A 19,029-nucleotide genomic window follows, 5' to 3' on the forward strand; every position below is an offset into this window, starting at 1 on the left:
CGGGGTTTTATTGTTATTTTATGTATTTATGTTATGTTAAGGTAATGTCGACCAATTCATTTGGTGACTTACCATTCTGTAGGCGAAGCGTCGGAGCGGACGTCCTCGTACGCTGAGCGTATGGTGTCGCGGTCCAGACCTGTTGTCATGGTTACCTGCGAAGAAAGATAAAAAATGGTCGTTTACTAGGTTCAAAATAAATTATGAAATTCTAATTACTAAATAAAGACTGATCTAAAACTAACGAAAAACATTTTCTTTTTCTAAGTACTTATTTAAGTTATTTATAAATTTTAGTCAAGAAAAACGTTAAAGTCACAGTGTGCTTCTTCATACAAATTCCATAGTAATTTCGTGTTTTGACGTTTATTAAAAAGTAACTGATCTTCTTCTATCGAGTGGGTTGCGAGGTGAATTACCAACCTCATCAACCCTTGTGTCAGGGTTACTGTTGAGCCGCCAAAGGCCCCTGACATAGCTCATGTAACGACTGCCTACTTAACGTGCCTTCCAAAGAAAAACCAACAACTGAAAACCAGCGTCATAGTCTAGGCTATGGCATTATGCTGAGGTGGAACCGTTTCGGCATACATTCATAACTGTATTATTTTATGTTAATTATGTTAAAACAATAAGTATGTCGAATAAATATTTTTTCTTTCTTTCTTTTTCTTTCTTTCTTTCTTTCTTTTTCTTTCTTTCTTTCTTTCTTTCAAAGGACGGATCATCTTACTTTTTGGACAATCAGGTGATCAGCCTGTAATGTCCTATCCTTACCAAACTTGATCAGTTGTAAACTAGCCTATTATTATGGACAAACTCATCACGCCAACAGTCCTTAATTAAATGAGTACAATCACAAAGCTCCAAAGCACCTAAACAAGATGAAAACATTATTCTTTTCTCTTTTTGTGGCCGAATTCCGATGCGGGCTCCCCATCTGCCTGACCAAGTGGTGAACGCGTACGTTTCATTGTAGACGGGAAAGTCACACTCAAAAATATCTTTTTCAGTTGATAACATATTATACTTACACTTTGAAATCGTAAATTTTTACATAACTTTACTACTGCAGCTTCTTACAACCTGTATAACCGGTGTTAGGATTGAGGTGTAAAGTTCCTAGTGGCTGTAAGGCTGCGTTTCAATTGAAGCGGAGCTGGGCGGAGAGAAGCGGAGATGTGCAGGAATCGACCAATCATCGTGAGGGAGAGTCTTCGTTTTTCGCTCTCTCGAACGCTGTGATTGGTCAAATCCGCACTAGTGGAAACCCGGCCTGAGGCCCGGTTTTCGCTAGTTCAAATCCGGCTCGAAGAACCAATGTTAGAATTTGGATGTAAAGTTGCCAGTGGCTGTAAGGGCTGGTTTTCTGAGGATAAGGCTGAGATGACAATAAATTTTCATTTCATGAAAACGTCCAAAAGCTTGCAAAACTCACTAAATTTAATTTAAATTCGTACAAACAGTATGATCCAGTAGTTCAATGGAGTACTAGAAAATCGGAAGTGACGAGACAAAATGTTTTCTTAGTAATATAAATTTTATATTGGGGTTGCCAACAGCCGGGGAAAAGTAGCTGCAAGAAAAACCTCAGAGCAGTAGGTAGCGAGTGAGATGTTAAGAAGCACACGACCGCATAACTATCTGTCCTGTGCCAAAAATCCTGCCCAGACCGGTTGGATACAGGTTCATTTAACTTTCTTCTTCTGACGGAATTCTTATACAATTAAAATTCTTTCCTCACACGGATGAAGCGAAAGCTCTTTACAAATCATACATAGCTGGCGAGAAGTGGGTGTGTATTATACACTTCTGCCCATCCCTTGATGCTAATATTATTTATTATAATAGGAACGCAAAAGACATTGAAACGGAGCGACATAGTCTATTAATTAAAAAATATAAGCTCCTTGACAGCCTCCGTGGTCTAGTGGTGCGTTAGCCTCACGATCTGAAGGTCCGGGTTCGATTCCCGATGGGAACATTGTCGAAATCACTTTGTGAGACTGTCCTTTGTTTGGTAAGGACATTGCAGGCTTGAATCACCTGATTGTCCGAAAAAGTAAGATGATTCCGTGCTTCGGAGGGCACGTTAAGCCGTTGGTCCCGGGCTACTAGCCCAAATACCTCCACCAACCCGTGGCAGAGCAGCGTGGTGGAGTATGATTTTTATGTTTAAGCTCCTTAAATAAAGACTTCAATAAATAAAAGCGGCCAAGTGCGAGTCGGACTCGCCCATGAAGGGTTCCGTAGCAGCAAGTAACATAATATAAAAGTTCTTGTAGTTCGTTGTAACTTTGTTCGATGTTTTAATGTAAATTGTGGTTTACGATTTATGACGTATTAAAAAAACTATAATAAATCTCGTTCAAACCAATTTTTGGTGGAAGTTTGCATGGTAATGTATATCATATTATATTGTTCATACACTTTGAATCGTCAAATCTCTGCTGGACTGGGAGTAAAGAAAAAACATAGAATGCGTTCAGCTGCCTACCTTCCCGTGCATGCATCGTGCATCGAACATGATGGATCATGTGTAAGAGCGATAGGCTGATCCCCCTATCATCATACGGTTTATCATTATCCACCTTAGGACTATGTATCAAAAGTGGCTGCACATAGTTTCTTGATTATTTGTAGTTCTGTCCACCCTTTTAGGGAATACGGGCTTGAATTTATGTATGTATGTTGAATCGTCAATTTTTACATAACGAACGTTTCATCCGCGTAAAACTACTGCAGCTTCTCACAACCTGTACAGCGGGGGAAAAGAAGCTGCAAAAGAAACCTCAGCACAGGGCCATAGACGTTTTTTTTTTTTTTAAAAAAAAAACATAAAATATTGTTATGCTATTTAGAATTTGGCCGCCTAATATCAGTTATTATAATGCACGGGATTGGTGTCTTCTAAATAATCACCAAACTTATAATAACCTTTTTTAAAATTAATGAGTTCTCGTCATTGATATAGGCCGCGTCCTTGATTTCGTCAATAAAAGTTTACAGATAGATAAGTAATATAATAATTAGGTAGACAAATTGTTGTGATAAATTAACGAGTTTGAATAACAAATTTACTTATAAGTACGTACTAAGTAATCACTCATGGGTCAATGTTGACATGATTTGCCGCCCTACCGCCGCGCGGACGCAGCCTTGACTTAATTATGACAATCTTATTAGTCAATAATCTGCTAAGCACTGTAACATAACCTACAACCATTGATGTATAAATGTTACTAATATTATGGTACCAGTTAGGGACTTTCCAGGGGGGTTAAAATGGACACATCGAAGCAATTCATCTAAGAAAACAATATTGCAATTTGACATTTGATTGCATTGCGCACTTAGTTTTATATGCGCAAATGTCAAATTGCAATATTGCTTTCTTAGATGAATTGCTTCGATGTGGCTTTTTTAACCCCCCTGGAAAGTCCCTGGAAAGGCTACGTTCACTAAAAAAAATAAAAATGGCGCCGTTCAGATTTAACGGGATATTAACCTATTTTCCCATTACTCGGGTACATAATTAAGATAAGCTTACCCGTACTATCTGTTTTTTTTTTGTATATTCCTTGTGTCTGTTGTGTACAAATAAATAAATAATTATTCAAAAATATACATTTATATACAGGGTGTTAGTGACATCGTAACGAATACTCAGAGGGATGATTCAGACCATGATTCTGAGTTAATATCAAGTGGAATTTTCCGTCGCAAAATTCATGTTTTTTTTTAGATTTTTTAAATTATTTTCAATTCTATACTTTTGCGATGGAAAATTCCACTTGATATTAACTCAGAATAATCAGCTGAATCATCCCTCTCAGTATTCGTTACGATGTCACTTACACCCCATACAAGTACATACAGTAGCCATACAAGTAGGTATGGGTGTTAGTGACACTGTAACGAATACTGAAGGGGATGATTCAGACCATAATTCTGAGTCGATATTTTTTCTTATTTAAATTCAAAAATTAACGAGTGCGCGGGAAGACACCCCCGGCATCATGCGCTGAATGATGTCATCCGCCGTGCACTGGCGTCGATCGACGTGCCGTGCAAGTTGGAACCGCCGGGTCTAAGCCGTACAGACGGTAAGAGGCCTGATGGGCTCACGCTCATACCCTGGGAGAGGGGGCGCGCTTTATTGTGGGACGCCACCTGTGCTTGCACGTTTGCAGCAACGCACCTGCCTCGTACTACTCGAACCGCAGGGGCAGCTGCCGAGTGGGCTGCTAGCCAAAAGCTGGCGAAATACGGGGACTTAACGCGGACCCACGATTTTGTCCCTTTTGCCGTCGAGACTTCGGGTGTGTGGTGCTCGGCGGCCAAGGATTTTATTCGTGTTTTGGGGAGGCGCTTGAGGGACCGCGGTAGTGACCCCCGCGCCAGCTCGTTCCTGGTTCAACAGGTTTCCTTGGCAATAGTGCGCGGTAACGCGGCCAGTATAATGGGCACCTTTGAACCGGGTACGAGAGGGGGCGGTATTTTAGACTGACTCACTAGTCATAGTTTGTGTTATAATTTTAAATATTATTTAAATTATTTTCCGTTCCATACATTTGCGACGGAAAATTCCACTTGATATCAACTCAGAATCATGGCCTGAATCATCCCTCAAAGTTTTCGTTACGATGTCACTAACACCCTGTATATCTCTGTCTGGGTGTATCTCTGACTACCTCGATTGGGATATAGTCGTGTTACGTTATTATAGCCAGCGTACAATAACAAGTTATAAGTACTAGAGAAATTTCTGTAGACATTTTATATACGTACAAAATCGTATGGAATACCTTTGAGGAACAAGAGAATCCCGAATGACACGACTCAACATCTTGCACGTCGCTGGCACAGGAGTCATCCTCTTTCCCTTCTTTCACGATGGCATACAGTTCATCTATTCTGTTCTTCAACACCTTAATCTCAGCCTTCAACATCCTCCTATCAGTAGACACTTCCTCCAAAGCTATCACCTTATCAGTAAACTGACCCAAAATCTTCCTCATTTCCTCAACATTCCTCGATAAAGCGTCAAATTTCGCTAAAATACTGCCCTGAGCTTCTGTTATCTTATCTATTCTATCCTGCAAGGTTTGGTTGCCCTCTATATGTGACGATTCCTCCATTGTGCTATTTTATTCGTTTGTTAATATACATGTTATGTTATGGATATCTTTGAACAGTCTTGTGCGTGGAGACTATTGACCGAACTTTTGACAGTTGACGGCGTAGCTGTGACGTTTCTCGTCACAGAGTTTGTCAATTTTTGGCCAGGACAGGCGTGTTTGGAAAGGTTGTAAATGGTAAGAACATCAAAGAGATTATTCTCAAATAGATGTAAAATACTAACAAAAAAATTTCGCGAGTCTCATATCCCCATTTAAACGCGGTAAGAACCCATTATTATGTGCTTTCATTATAATAATAACAAAGTTAAGTCCTCTGAATTCGACTTCATGATTCATAACATCACTGCATAACCTGTATAACAAACACCCTCAAACGGTCGGACGGTCGGTCGGTGTCACTAACACCGTAACAAAAATTCGAGGGATGATTCAGACCATGATACTGAGTTGATATGAAGTGGAATTTTTCGTCCCAAATGTATGGAACTGAAAATAAATAAAAAAAAACACAAACATTTTCATGAATTTTCCGATAGAAGATTCCACTTCCACATGTAAGCAACTAGTACGTTCAACGGTTCAATTCCCGGCTCGGACACTAACCACCAATCCACTGAATTCGACTTTCATCATCATCAATTTAAGAGCCACGCTCTTGTCGGTGTAGCATTTTCCATTCCAGTCTATCAAAGGCCAATTCCTTAACTTCCCTATAAGACACGACGTTAACCTTTTCTTTAATCAGTTTCATGTAAGCTCTTCTTGGTCTTCCCCTTCCTCTCTTTCCTTCTAGCTTTCCTTCTATGATTTTTTTATAAATTCGGCGTGTCTTATTAGGTGTCCAATCATCTTGCCTCTCGTCCTCAATAATTCTCAGTATTTATCTCTTTTCCCTTACTCTTAGTAGCACTTCCTCATTTGTAACTCTTTGTTTTTTGTAATTCGACTTTATGAGTCTGAATTCATGTCTATAGATCGTAGATAATTGACATGGTTTCTAGGATTTGTGTCCGGTTAATGGAAATAGGTTCGCGCCTTAGCGAAGAGTGGGTGTAGCAGAGGTGAAGATTTTTATACATATACATACAGGGTGTTAGTGACATCGTAACGAAAACTTTGAGGGATGATTCAGACCATGATTCTGAGTTAATATCAAGTGGAATTTTCCGTCGCAAAATTCATGTTATTTTTTTAGATTTTTTAAAATTATTTTCAATTCTATACTTTTGCGATGGAAAATTCCACTTGATATTAACTAAGAATAATCAGCTGAATCATCCCCCTCAGTATTCGTTACGATGTCACTTACACCCCGCACAAGTACATACGGTAGCCATACAAGTAGGTATGGGTGTTAGTAACACCGTAACGAATACTGAAGGGGATGATTCAGACCATGATTCTGAGTTGATATCAAGTGGAATTTCCTGTCAGAAAATTCATGAAAATTTTAGTGTTCTTTTTAATTATTTTCCGTTCCATACTTTTGCGATCGAAAATTCCACTTAATATCAACTCTAAATCACGGCCTGAATCACCCCTCAAAGTTTTTGTTACGATGTCACTAACACCCTGTATATACTATACAGATACACCTTTGCCTAACTCTTCAGGTACACAGACGTGACGCTATATTTAAGTCCTCACCGAAGTGATACATATGATTATGGCTAGCGGCCTTTTTCATTAAGCTTGACTTGGGGTTCTGTCTACTCGGATAAGATTACAGCGTTGTCTAACGAGAGCTCGCGCAACTAAACAATCAAATCGCGTATCCAAAACATGCGTCAGAGACGACACAGCATGACAATTTATACAAGCTCGTTATAAATCAAATTAGAGATTGCTGTATTTGCTGTCAGCAGATCTTTAATAGCAGTTTCCAAAAATACCTGAGGAGATTGCGGTAAAAAAGCAGATTTCCTCGAACTACTTATGTTGTAAAAAACTTCGGTTTCAGGTGCGCGGGCGCACGCGGCGCGGGCACCGTGAAGCTGTATCTTAAAATCACTTTCTTTTCAGTGAAAACGCGCGCGACGTTGAAATTGGAGCAGCGGGGGATTGGTATAAGTTAGGGACTGGTGTAGGTTAGGAAGTGGTGCAAGTTAGGGAGTGATTAGATTAACTATTCTTTTCGGGAAATAGGCGTGACTTTATGTATGCAGCAGAGTACAAACTCTGCACATACTGGCCGTTTCTTACCGTCAATCATTTTAAATTTCGAAATTCTCATTCCATTCCGTAATTCCTTTCATTTTACGCTGGCGAATTGCATCCCTGACAGTGATTTAATACTCTTTGTCCCCGACCTTGATAAGAGCAGCACATATGCTGCTTGGCTCTGGCCGTGCCCACTAATTTTGATTGTGATCATGAATTCTTCATTGTATTTTATATAACATCGTTATAATTTCGTCAAGTTCTTTTTTGTGAAGTGCTAATGAATAAACTGTGTATTCCTGTTGGTGTTACTATTTTCGTCGTTTTTACTTCTTCTTCTTCTTATCGTGTGGATTGTGTGAGGTGGAATACCAGCCTCATCAACCCTGGTGTCAGGGTTATGATTGAGCCGCCAAAGGCCCCTGACATGGCTCATGTAACGATTACTCACTTACTTACATCAGTAAATAGTAACCGGGACCAACTGCTTAACGTGCCTTCCGAAGCACGGATCATCTTACTTTCGGACAATCAGGTGATCAGTCTGTAATGTCCTAACCAAACTAGGGATCACAAAGTAATTAATAGTCGTTTTTACTGCTCATCCTACTCTCCTGCACACACCGGACACTTCATACAAAACACCTCGTTTTACACAGACACTACACATTGACGTTATCGTACGCGCGCATCTGTGTGTGTGACGTCTGACGCCATACGATTGATGAATAAAGTAAGACCGAGGGGGTGAGGTAAACCTAGCTCAGCTGCTGGTGGGGAGCGGAGAGTTGCCATTCTATACGTAGTATTCCTTAGATGAAGTCATTAGGTATATGATTTCCCGCTCCTCCCCTATACCTCGCTCTCTAACCAGCCTCCGATCACCGCATCGCGTACAAGACAACTAATTATATTATGCGTAAGCGCAGTTACAAAAAAACTGTCTATGTCGGGCGTTAGATTGCATAGGTATTTGATAAGTATAGTGTACATGAATATTTATTGAGGATGTGTTTAAAGTCTTCGAAATATTCGGACAGAATTCTCTTCTTAGGAAAGTGTTCACGACTATACCCTAATTGGGGTAGTCAGAGGTACATCCATCGCAAGATGAACTAAGTACCCACACCTTTCCGAGCTTTCTGTTAGACCAACGTGATATGTGGTGAGCCGTATCGCCGTATATAATGGTCCTCGATACATTTTATTTTATTTTATTTTGCTTTTAGTATTTGTGTTAATATAACTGAAATACAGAATTTGTGAAAATTTCAACTACGTAGCTATTGCGCTTCCTGAGATACAGCGTGGTGATAGACGGACGGACGGACGGACAGCGGAGTCTTAGTAAATAGGCCCCGTTTTTTACCTTTAAGGTACGGAAACCTAAAAACGAGAAACTATAAGCGAGTGTGTGCGAGTAGTTCCCTCCTCGATGTATAATATTTTGCTAAGTTCCCTCCCTAACATACCTGTACGGGACACGTCCGAACATGACTTTATGCTGAGGCGGCGACTTACATTTAGGCGCCGCGCGATATTGTAAATTAGCTATAATTAGTGTGCAATAACAGCTTCCGTGGTCTAGTGGTTAGAGCGTTAGGCTCACGATCTGGAGGTCCGGGTTCGATTCCCGATGGGGACATTGTCGAAATCACTTTTTGAGACTGTCCTTTGTTTGGTAAGGACTTTTCAGGCTTGAATCACCTGATTGTCCGAAAAAGTAAGATGATTCCGTGCTTCGGAGGGCACGTTAAGCCGTTGGTCCCGGCTATTAGCCGTAAAAACACCTCCACCAACACGCATTGGAGCAGCGTGGTGGAGTATGCTCCATACCCACTCCGGTTGATTGAGGGGAGGCCTGTGCCCAGCAGTGGGACGTATATAGGCAGTTTATGTTTATGTATGTAGTGTGCAATAAAACTTCATAGTGACAATACGTTTGTTTACTTTCTCAACTTTAACTTTATGTTCACTCGACAACCAAGTTCAACTTAACCAACTTTACGATATATGGGCTACAAACTGTGGCTCATACAATACCCTAAAACAGAAATATGTTTAGAAAAGCTAGGTACATGTCATGCGTTGTATACGATACCTATGTATAGTCATAACTCATAACCATAATGTAGCCACAGACCACATAAAGATAAACAGGATACGGCGTGTATTAACCCACATAACACAAATACCGTAGTTAAACTGTGGACAGGGAAAATATAACAATATGCAGTTTTAAATTAGTCTAGTCTAGGGCCCTGTGCCGAGGTTTTTCTTGCAGCTTCTTTTCCCCGGCTATACAGGTTGTGAGAAGCTGCAGTAGTTTTAGGCGGATGAGACTTCGTTATGTAAAAATTGACGATTCAAAGTGTAACTATCTTACCTATTGAATAAAGATATTTTTGAATTTGAATTAAGTATGTTATTGTAATCTCGTGGACTCCATAACTAGTGTCCGGGGCTTAAACATAACTGGCGAGGATTAGGTGTATGATGATGTATTCGTATAAACTATACACCTCTGCCTACCTCTTAGGGGCTATAAACGTGATGTTATGTTAACTGCCTGTAGTTTTCTAAAGTGGCTCAGCCAATTTCGGCCCTGATCGATTCAAACGGAACATATGTTTAATCCCATAAGCTGTCGGCCATTTTGCCCCACGTGGTACTCGCGGTCGTTCACCGCGCATGCGTCACTTGGTATTTATAATCTGTGCTCGAATGTTGACCTTGTGAGGCGGGAAACCTAAACTTGGATGCCATGCTATCGGTGGATACCGCTATGGTTTTTACTCACGACGGAACGGAGCAGGAAAATGCGTTTAGGGTGAGAGATGTTTGTTTGTGTGTGCGTTTGTTTATACTTAAATACTGGTTGTACCCTCGCGAATCGGTTCGTGTGGACTTCATACATAACATATATCATGATTGGGGTCGTCAGAGGTTCATCCATCGCAAGAACTGAGTATCCACACCTCACCAAGCTTTCTGTTAGACCAACGTGGTAGATAGTAAGCTGTATCGCCGTCTACAATGCTCGGGACAACTGTGTTAGTAGTCACTTTACAAAGAAAAACCACATATTCCCATGTGATTTTCTTTAACAAAATCTCGATTTCATTCTAAATTGCAGGCGACGAACTGAGCCGAGGTTCGCGCCCAACTGGGCATCTATCTAGTCACACTAAGTAAAGTGCGACACGACGCGACGCAAGATAAAATAATGTTCTTCGTACAGACGTATAATACTTACGTAAGTACTTATAGAAGAGCCAAGAAATAGAAAAAAAATGATATATTATTTTCATAAGAAATGAAATGATGTCAATTTCGATTTTCTTATTTTTATTTTTTATTTTTTACATATTCGGGTTAACAACAGTTCATTGTTATATGTATAATTAAGAGAGTACAATTTTTGTGAAACCAATTATAGTTAACCACATTATAATTTTTCAGACTAATCTAAGTGGATAAAGGACAAGAATACAAAATGAAGCATGGGTGCATATATATGAGTGTGTGCATGTGTATATATATGTGTGTGTGCATGTGTATATATATATGTGCGTGTGTGTGTGTGTGTGTGTGTGTGTGTGTGTGTGTGTGTGTGTGTGTGTGTGTGTGCGTGTGTGTGCGTGTAGATATGTATGTTGTGTTCTTCTCATTTCATATGCCTCTACTAGACGCATGTACGAAGCACCTAATTTATCTCGCGTCGCACCTAATTTATCCCTGATGTCAGGGTTATTATTGAGCCGCCAAAGGCCCCTGACGTGACTCATGTAACGACTACGTACTTACGGCAGTAAGGTGTAACCGGGACCAACGGCTTAACGTGCCTTCCGAAGCACGGATCAACTTGCTTCTGGACAATCAGGTGATCAGCCTGCAATGTCCTAACCAAACTAGGGATGACAAAGTCATTTGTTCCCACCGGTATTCGAACCCGGTACCTCCGGATCGTGAGCAGAACGCTCAACCACCGGACCACGGAGGTCGTTATCGGGGTTTTGAAGTGTTTGCTGTCGCGAGCTGATTACCCACCTCTTGGCTAGAGCGATCAGGTCGTGATCTACTTACTGTCAGATAAGCCACGATTTTCTAGTTAAACATGTCTTCATCAAATTAATAAAATACCTACAAAAACAAATCAGGTTAAGCAAAAACCAACTGGTTATTGAATTGATCTGATTGATGTGGAACTGATTGCTTTCGCGGTTCAGTGGTTCAGTTGTCCGATTGCGGATGCTAGGATCACGGATTCGAATACTAATCATATATCTGACGGGATAACGTTGTACAAGTATACATTATGCAATGAAAAGATTCAATTTAGGAAGCTAAACCAAACGGTATTCAAGATGGTGACGGAAGACTTTGTTGATTTTTTTAGAGAATCCTTTTTATAGTGTCAGTGAATTTCTTGATCACAAAATGTAATAATTAATTAATCTCTCTGTATTTGCATACCAATATTGTTTTGGTTAAACGTGTGAAACTTTAATTTAGTCATATATAACAACCAATGTGCCACATTTACCGCAAATAAATGATTTGATTTGAAAAAAAAAACAATCAATTCGGTATTACTTATGCCCACGCTGGGTTTTGAATCTACGACCACAGAGTAAGATTCAAGCGTTTTTACAACTGTACTAACGGCTCTGCGGGTAGGTGTGGCCGACAATATTTAATCACATGAATTCATAAGTACAATGACTAATTTTATTATGAAGTATATTAAACCTTTTATATCACTTTACGATAATAAATTGATATTAACAATATGACATGTCTATATCCTTTTACTTTCATTATACCAAGAACTATATCGGTTAGATAAGACGCTAAAGTGTACTCGTAATTGCTAACATATCTAATGGTAAGTAGGTATGGTTCTTAGAAAGACTAAGTATAACAGACATAGCATTGCGCCTGTATCGATAGCCAGGGATATACAGTCATGAGCAATATAATGTACCCACTTTAGGACTCTGTCGCACTAACACATTTGACATTTAGTGAGACTTTCAGTTCAATTTCTCAAAAAAGTTAATGTGACATGGTACCAAAGTGTATACATATTAATGCTCGTGACCGTATGTGTGCCATTGATTTACCACCACCGTATATACAACGCGCAGCTTTTTTTTTGACGTGACTTATTGTAGATTTGCCGCAGATGGCATTAACTACTTGGCCGGACAAATGGGGAGCGCTGAAGGCTCTCACCCGGTACAACATTTAAGACAACAGGCCTGAGGGTGCCTCTCAAACGACGCCCAGAGCCGAGGTTCGCGCCCAACTGGGCACCCTCAGGCCTGTTGTCTTAAATGTTGTACCGGGTGAGAGCCTTCAGCGCTCTCCATTTGTCCGGCCAAGTAGTTAATGCCATCTGCGGCAAATCGACAATAAGTCACGTCAAAAAAAATAAGCATGTTGAAATCGAGATGTCCGAAAGTAAGTTGATCCGTGCTTCGGAAGGCGAGATAAGCCGATGGTCTCGGCACTACTTACTATCTACTAAATATCTGTCTTTGGCATTTTTTCAACATAAGTCTTCTTATTCTAACTGGTGTCCGGTTATTACTGAGCCGCCATAGGCCCCTGACATGACTCATGTAACGACTACTTACTTACATCAGTAAGTAGTAACCGAGACCAACGGCTTAACGTGCCTTCTTACTTTCGGACAATCAGCCTGTAATGTCCTAACCAAACTAGGGATCACAAAGTGATATAATAATGATCTATTTTCAAATTGTCGATATGAAAGTAGATAATTATTCGCATTTCGAACAACGTTATGTACTTTGAGCAAATATAAACTAACAAGCGATATACAGGGTGTTAGTGACATCGTAACGAAAAAAAAAATGGAACGCCTATTTTATTGTACTAAAAACGATGGTGGGTGTTTTTCTTGTCGCAAATGTTTAATTAAGATTTTCAATTTTTACTGTGCCGCAATGTAAGTCGAACAACGCGCCACACAGACGCTAAACTTACGCGCGGCTAAGTTACGCGTGCGTGATACGATGTTGATATCTAGGTAGGAGTTTTCATTCTCTTGTATTTAGATGCTTAGTGGTTCAACGTTTAAAAATGTTGTTTGTTAAAGTAGAACACCTACTGCCACGATTTTTCACGCACGGTACCTACCTACCAGTTATTAAAACGTTCCTAACTTATTAACAATAAAAACCCTACTCTTGCCTTACCTTAATTGTTATTCCTTCGGATGAAGTACCTAGGTAGGTACCCTAGAACATGTCACGTCACGTAGGTATGCAACATCGCGTTTCCTCCGCGGTAGGTAGGTATCACACGCACTCACAAACACAACACCTTGCTGCTTTAATAAACATCAACAATCTTCCATACTTTTGCGCAGTAAATGGTCTATGATCTATCATCATAGTCGACACTACTCATTTACAGAATGAAACAAACACTCACAAACACGAAAAAAATATCCTCGAAAAACATCACGCGATTCGGGTCAAGCTTAGTTTCGACTGAGCGGAAGTGCGCGGCGGCGGCGTTAGCGCAAAGCATCAAAGGCGCCGACTAAGGGCGCCGACGACGCACTGGCCGCGGCCGAGTCGAGCCGACGACTAGAGAGAGAGAGAGAAGTATGTTTATGGTGCAAGTGACAGAGAAAGAAATAGTATCTGTTCGTATGCCTACTTTATTGGCGAGCGTTGCCCTTGACCCGTGCGCCGGCTATTCACCTGCGCATAGCTGAAGTTGTAGATACGTTATTATTATTATTGATGACATTGATAAAATTTAATAATTAGTAATTTTTATTTGTTTATTTTAAATGTGCGTTCTATGCAGCTTAAAACACAATATGGGACTGAAAAAAATCTATTTTTTTTATGAATTTGGCGACAGGAAACTTCACTTGATACCTATCAACTCAAAGAAATACCTAGTATCTGTTCGTAATGCCTACTTTATTGGCGCGCGTTGCCCTTGATCCGTGAGGCTATTCACGTCCGAGTATCCATCAAGACAGATCAAACAAGCCCTAACTCGGAGGTCTTGCGTCCCAGGATCCTTTAATTATGTCTTAGAACCTTCTTGGCCTATGTGGTCCAGTGGTTGAGCGATGGGACGCGGAGGGTCCGGGTTCGTATTCCGGTGGGGACATATCACAAAAATCTGTTTATAAGGCCTTTGGTTGGGACGTTACAGGCTGATCACCTGATTGTCCGAAAGTAAAATGATCCGTGCTTCGGAAGGTACGTTAAGTCGTTGCTCCCGTCTACTAGGTACTTATGTAAGCACGTAGCCGTTACATGAATATTGTACACAGAACAGGATAGGTTTAATTAGTTCTTTACTGATGATTTAACAATGAGATTTAAAACCACGAATAACTTAGTACTTAGTACCTCGGTACGGTACCAACATGTAACAAGAAAAATAAGATCACTCCTCTCGGACAATTTTTTTCTTTGAACATGCCGACATTGCCTACGCGGCGGAGTTGCCGAACTATCGATAGGTAGATTATCAATTGTTGAACTTGAAAATTGTCTAAACTATCGAAAGTAGTGATAGTACATTTAGATCGATACTAGCGATAGTACCGATAGGTCTTGCTTTGTAACAATAATGGGTATTGATCTAAAAGATCTATCGATAGGTACCTACTATTGGTTTTTTTTTAACTAGGTATCGATAGAATATCGATAGGCAACACTCTGGCGGAGTGTCCGCCCAATTCTAGACGCGATCTCGCTCGATTTTTGTGTAGCGAGGTTTTGCGTAGGTACTTACATACTAAGTTGGTGGATGGTTGACATAGTAGGTAACTAATTACCTAATCTGTGGTGGTTGTGTTAGTTGGTTGTTAGTTATTCTAATGACAACAAAGAATACAATTATTTACTGTTTCAACTGTTTTAGGTAGATAATGGCCCTGATTCCTATGAGTAAATGAATGAATAACCCGGTCGAATCAAAAAGGTATCTCGCTGGTAACTTAATTCTGTCGGTTGTTTTAGATTTCTGCTTAAAATTGACGTGTATTCCATAAATTTTATGCCTGTTGATTATCCGTCCATTTAAGAATAAGAATAAAATAAATTTATAATTTACGATAGACAGAGAAAGAAATAGGATCGGTTCGTAGTGCCTACTTTGTAGGCCGCGCCGCCGCCGCGCCGCAGCCGCGCCGCAGCCGCGCCGCCGGCGTGCGGCGCGGGGCGCGCGGAGCGGGGCGTGCGGAGCGGGGCGCGCGGCGCGGTGCGTGTGGCCGTTGACCCGTTCGAGCAGCTGTTGTCTCCATTACATCGAAAATTTTCGATAATTTGTCATTATTGTTTTTTTTATTGAAATTTGGGTTCTATGCAGCTAAAAGCACAATATGGAATTGAAAATAATTAAAAACAAAACTCAAAATTTCATGAATTTTGCGACGGAAAATTCCACTAGATATTAACTCAGAATCATGGTCTGAATCATCCCTCTCAGTATTCGTTACGATGTCACTAACACCCAGTATTTTATCTACAACGAAGTGTCAGGTCGATCAATACTTGACTCGTATCTGAACAACTCATTGGTTATCTAATATAATATTGTTGCTACCATACTCGTAAGCCAATGTGACTATTCATCATCACGCCTGTATCCCCGAAGGGGTAGACAAAGATGTATACTAAATACACCCATTCCTTAATACACCCAGACCCGCGTAAGGCTGCGAACCCGCGAAGGGAAAACCAGCCCAATACAGGTTAGGTTAGGTTAGTCAGGTATTTGGGTTTCCTCACGATGTTTTTCTTCACCGCTGAGCATGTGATAATCATTTATGATCCAAACATGAATTCGAAAAACGATTTCTAAAATCATAGGTTTAGGCCCGTGTTGTATTCGAACCTGCGACCTTATAGTGAGAGTCAACCGTTCTTCCAACTGGGCAACTCCGGCTATTATATTGTTTAATGTATGTTATGTGAATCTTTAGTAAACTCTCGTGTATTCACATGTCTGTCCCGATCACACAATACCAATAAGTTATTTTGCTTTTTAATAATGAGTATAATGCATTACGAATGCAATTTACATAAATCACATCATAAGTGTCACTTACGAATCATGAGAAAATAACTTGCAGAATATTGAATTTTTCTTCGATGTTTTTATTGTACGGTCACGAGCATTAATATGTATACACTTTGGTACCATGTCACATTAACTTTTTTGACAAATTGAACTGTAAGTCTCACTAAATGTCAAATACATATGTTAGTGCGACAGAGTCCTAAAGTGGGTTCATTATATTGCTCATGACTGTACCTACCTACCTATAGAGTTTGAAGTCGGATCCTATTGCTAACATATTTTACAGAGTGTCCCATAAATCGTCAGAAAATAAATACATACATACATACATAAACTCACGCCTATTTCCCACCGGGGTAAGCAGAGACTATAGAATTCCATTTGCTTCGATCCTGACACACTTCTCTTGCTTCCTCCACATTCATCAATCGCTTCATACACGCACGCCGGTTCAGAGTAGATCGTATTGAACCTTTTCTAAGGACATCTCCAATTTGGTCATCATAAGTCCTTCTCGGTCTTCCTCTGCCAGCCCTACCATCAACTTTCGCTTTATATACCGCTTTTGCAATCCTATTATCCTTCATCCGCTCTACGTGTCCAAACCAACCTAACATTCCCTTCTCAATCCTAGTCACTATATCGTCTTTTACACCACATCTCTGTCTTATCACACTGTTTCTCACTCTATCACTCAACTTCACACCGCAGATGCTACGCAAAGACCTCATTTCTACGGCATTGATCCTACTTTCATGCTTCTTCTGCCATACCCAACATTCACTACCGTACTTCAGCGTAGGGACAAGCACTGCATTGTGAACAGCCATCCTCGCATCTTGCGAGATACATTGGCTACTAACAACTGCGTGCATTGCCCCATTCACGGAATTACCCAATCTCACTCTCCTTTCTATATCTTCATCACATTTACCGAAAATAAATACTTTTAAAAAAAGGGATTTATTTTTTGACGTGACTTATTGTAGATTTGCCGCAGATGGCATTAACTACTTGGCCGGGTTACTCCCACTCCAGCGGAGACTAAATGATTCAGAAAATAATAATTTCATTTTTACAAGCGATTGGCCGCTGAATTGGAAAGCGGCGGCTCTCGCGAGTATTGTCTCACGACGCATGCGCGGTAAAGGCCGATCTCTCTCTTTACTCTTTCATTTATTTACTCTTTATGTAAAATTGTATAAAATCTATTTTGTTTTTAGGCCGAGACGAATGGCTGTTTGAACGATTTGCCTTTGTCCACCCTTTCGAATCGGTCTGTGAGCGATTTATGATTACATAAACGCTTTAAAATGGCTTTACCGTAATTTTTATGTTAGATTTGGGTACTGTGCCTAAGTCAAAGTCAAAGATAATTATTATGAAATTCTAATTACTAAATAAAGACAGATCTAAAACTGACGAAAAACATTTTACTTTTTTCTATTACATACATACATAAACTCACGCCTGTAATCCCTAATGGGGTGGGCAGAGCCACAAGTAATCAAAGACAACTTGCAGCCACTGTGGATACCATGTCGTAAGCTGGATAATTATTAATTATTATTTTTTCTATTAAGGTAACATATTTATTAATTTTAATCAAGAAAAACGTAATAATAAGTCCGACATTTTATCACGTTTTTCTATGACGTCACAGTGTGCTTTCAAAATTTCGTGATTTGACGTTTAGTATAAAGTAACTAATTTGACTAGATGGAAACTAACCTAGAAAGGTCCGACTGAAAAAAGTAGCACCACATTTTTGACACATGGTATCATCAATCATCATTTTGACATAACATACATAAACACTAACCAGTCCAATAACCAGCTGATCGCATTCTATATATTTGTTTAATTCCACACCAGCAGAAAATCAAATCTTTTTTTTATTGTGCTGTGTTTTTATTCTATTATTATTACTTGTAAAATTGTTATTTTAGCCGTAAGATTTGTTTTTGTAATGTTCTTGTAAAAAGTAAAAAAAATCAAATTAGCATCGGAAAAATAATTTCATAACGGTCTAGACGACATTAAGTAATCGCCATTTTGTACCTATTTCAATAAAAGTAATTAAAATGAGCTAACATTGAAAGGAAACGGTTTTACGGCTAATGATTATTCAGGTTACATAATATTAAGTAAGTATTCTACTTTAATTATTTTATAATTCAAGTGTCGTTGGGCTAGAATTGATTTGCTATATCCCATAAAATAATATAGATGGCGCTGTACAGAGTTTGTAGGAATTTGAACTTGGAATGATGTTTGTGTTCATGTTGTTTTTGCCAAATATGATGTGTGGGTTTTTTACATTCTCTTTTTTCTAACTTATTTATGACTTTTAATCAAGAACGACGACACCAGGGTTGATGAAGTTGGTACTCCACCTCACAACCCACACGATAGAAGAAGAACGAATTATGAATTATTACCATCACGCCTATACCCCCAAAGGGGAAGACAGAGATGTATAGCATACCTTAAACAGAGGCATAGAATAAGGAATGATACGCAGAGGGGTATACTTATTATACCTACACCCCTCCTACATCTACTCCTCGCCAGCCATGTCTAAGACTAAATTTAAACTGGAAACTGAAGAAAAAATCCTAGCTTTCATAATAGATCG

At 39.7% G+C, this 19,029-nt stretch overlaps 1 protein-coding gene across 1 annotated transcript in view; it reads right to left on the reverse strand.

Moving 5' to 3' along the window:
* LOC126376718 (coactosin-like protein) overlaps nt 1–19,029 on the reverse strand; it is a 41,429-nt gene that overhangs the window by 6,548 nt on the left and 15,852 nt on the right. Inside the window, exon 2 of the mRNA XM_050024274.1 lies at nt 73–155. Coding sequence (XP_049880231.1) covers nt 73–155 — 83 coding nt within the window. The remainder of the gene's footprint in view (nt 1–72; nt 156–19,029) is intronic.

This window comes from Pectinophora gossypiella, chromosome 21 (genome assembly GCF_024362695.1).
Source record: "Pectinophora gossypiella chromosome 21, ilPecGoss1.1, whole genome shotgun sequence".
NCBI lineage: Eukaryota > Metazoa > Arthropoda > Insecta > Lepidoptera > Gelechiidae > Pectinophora > Pectinophora gossypiella.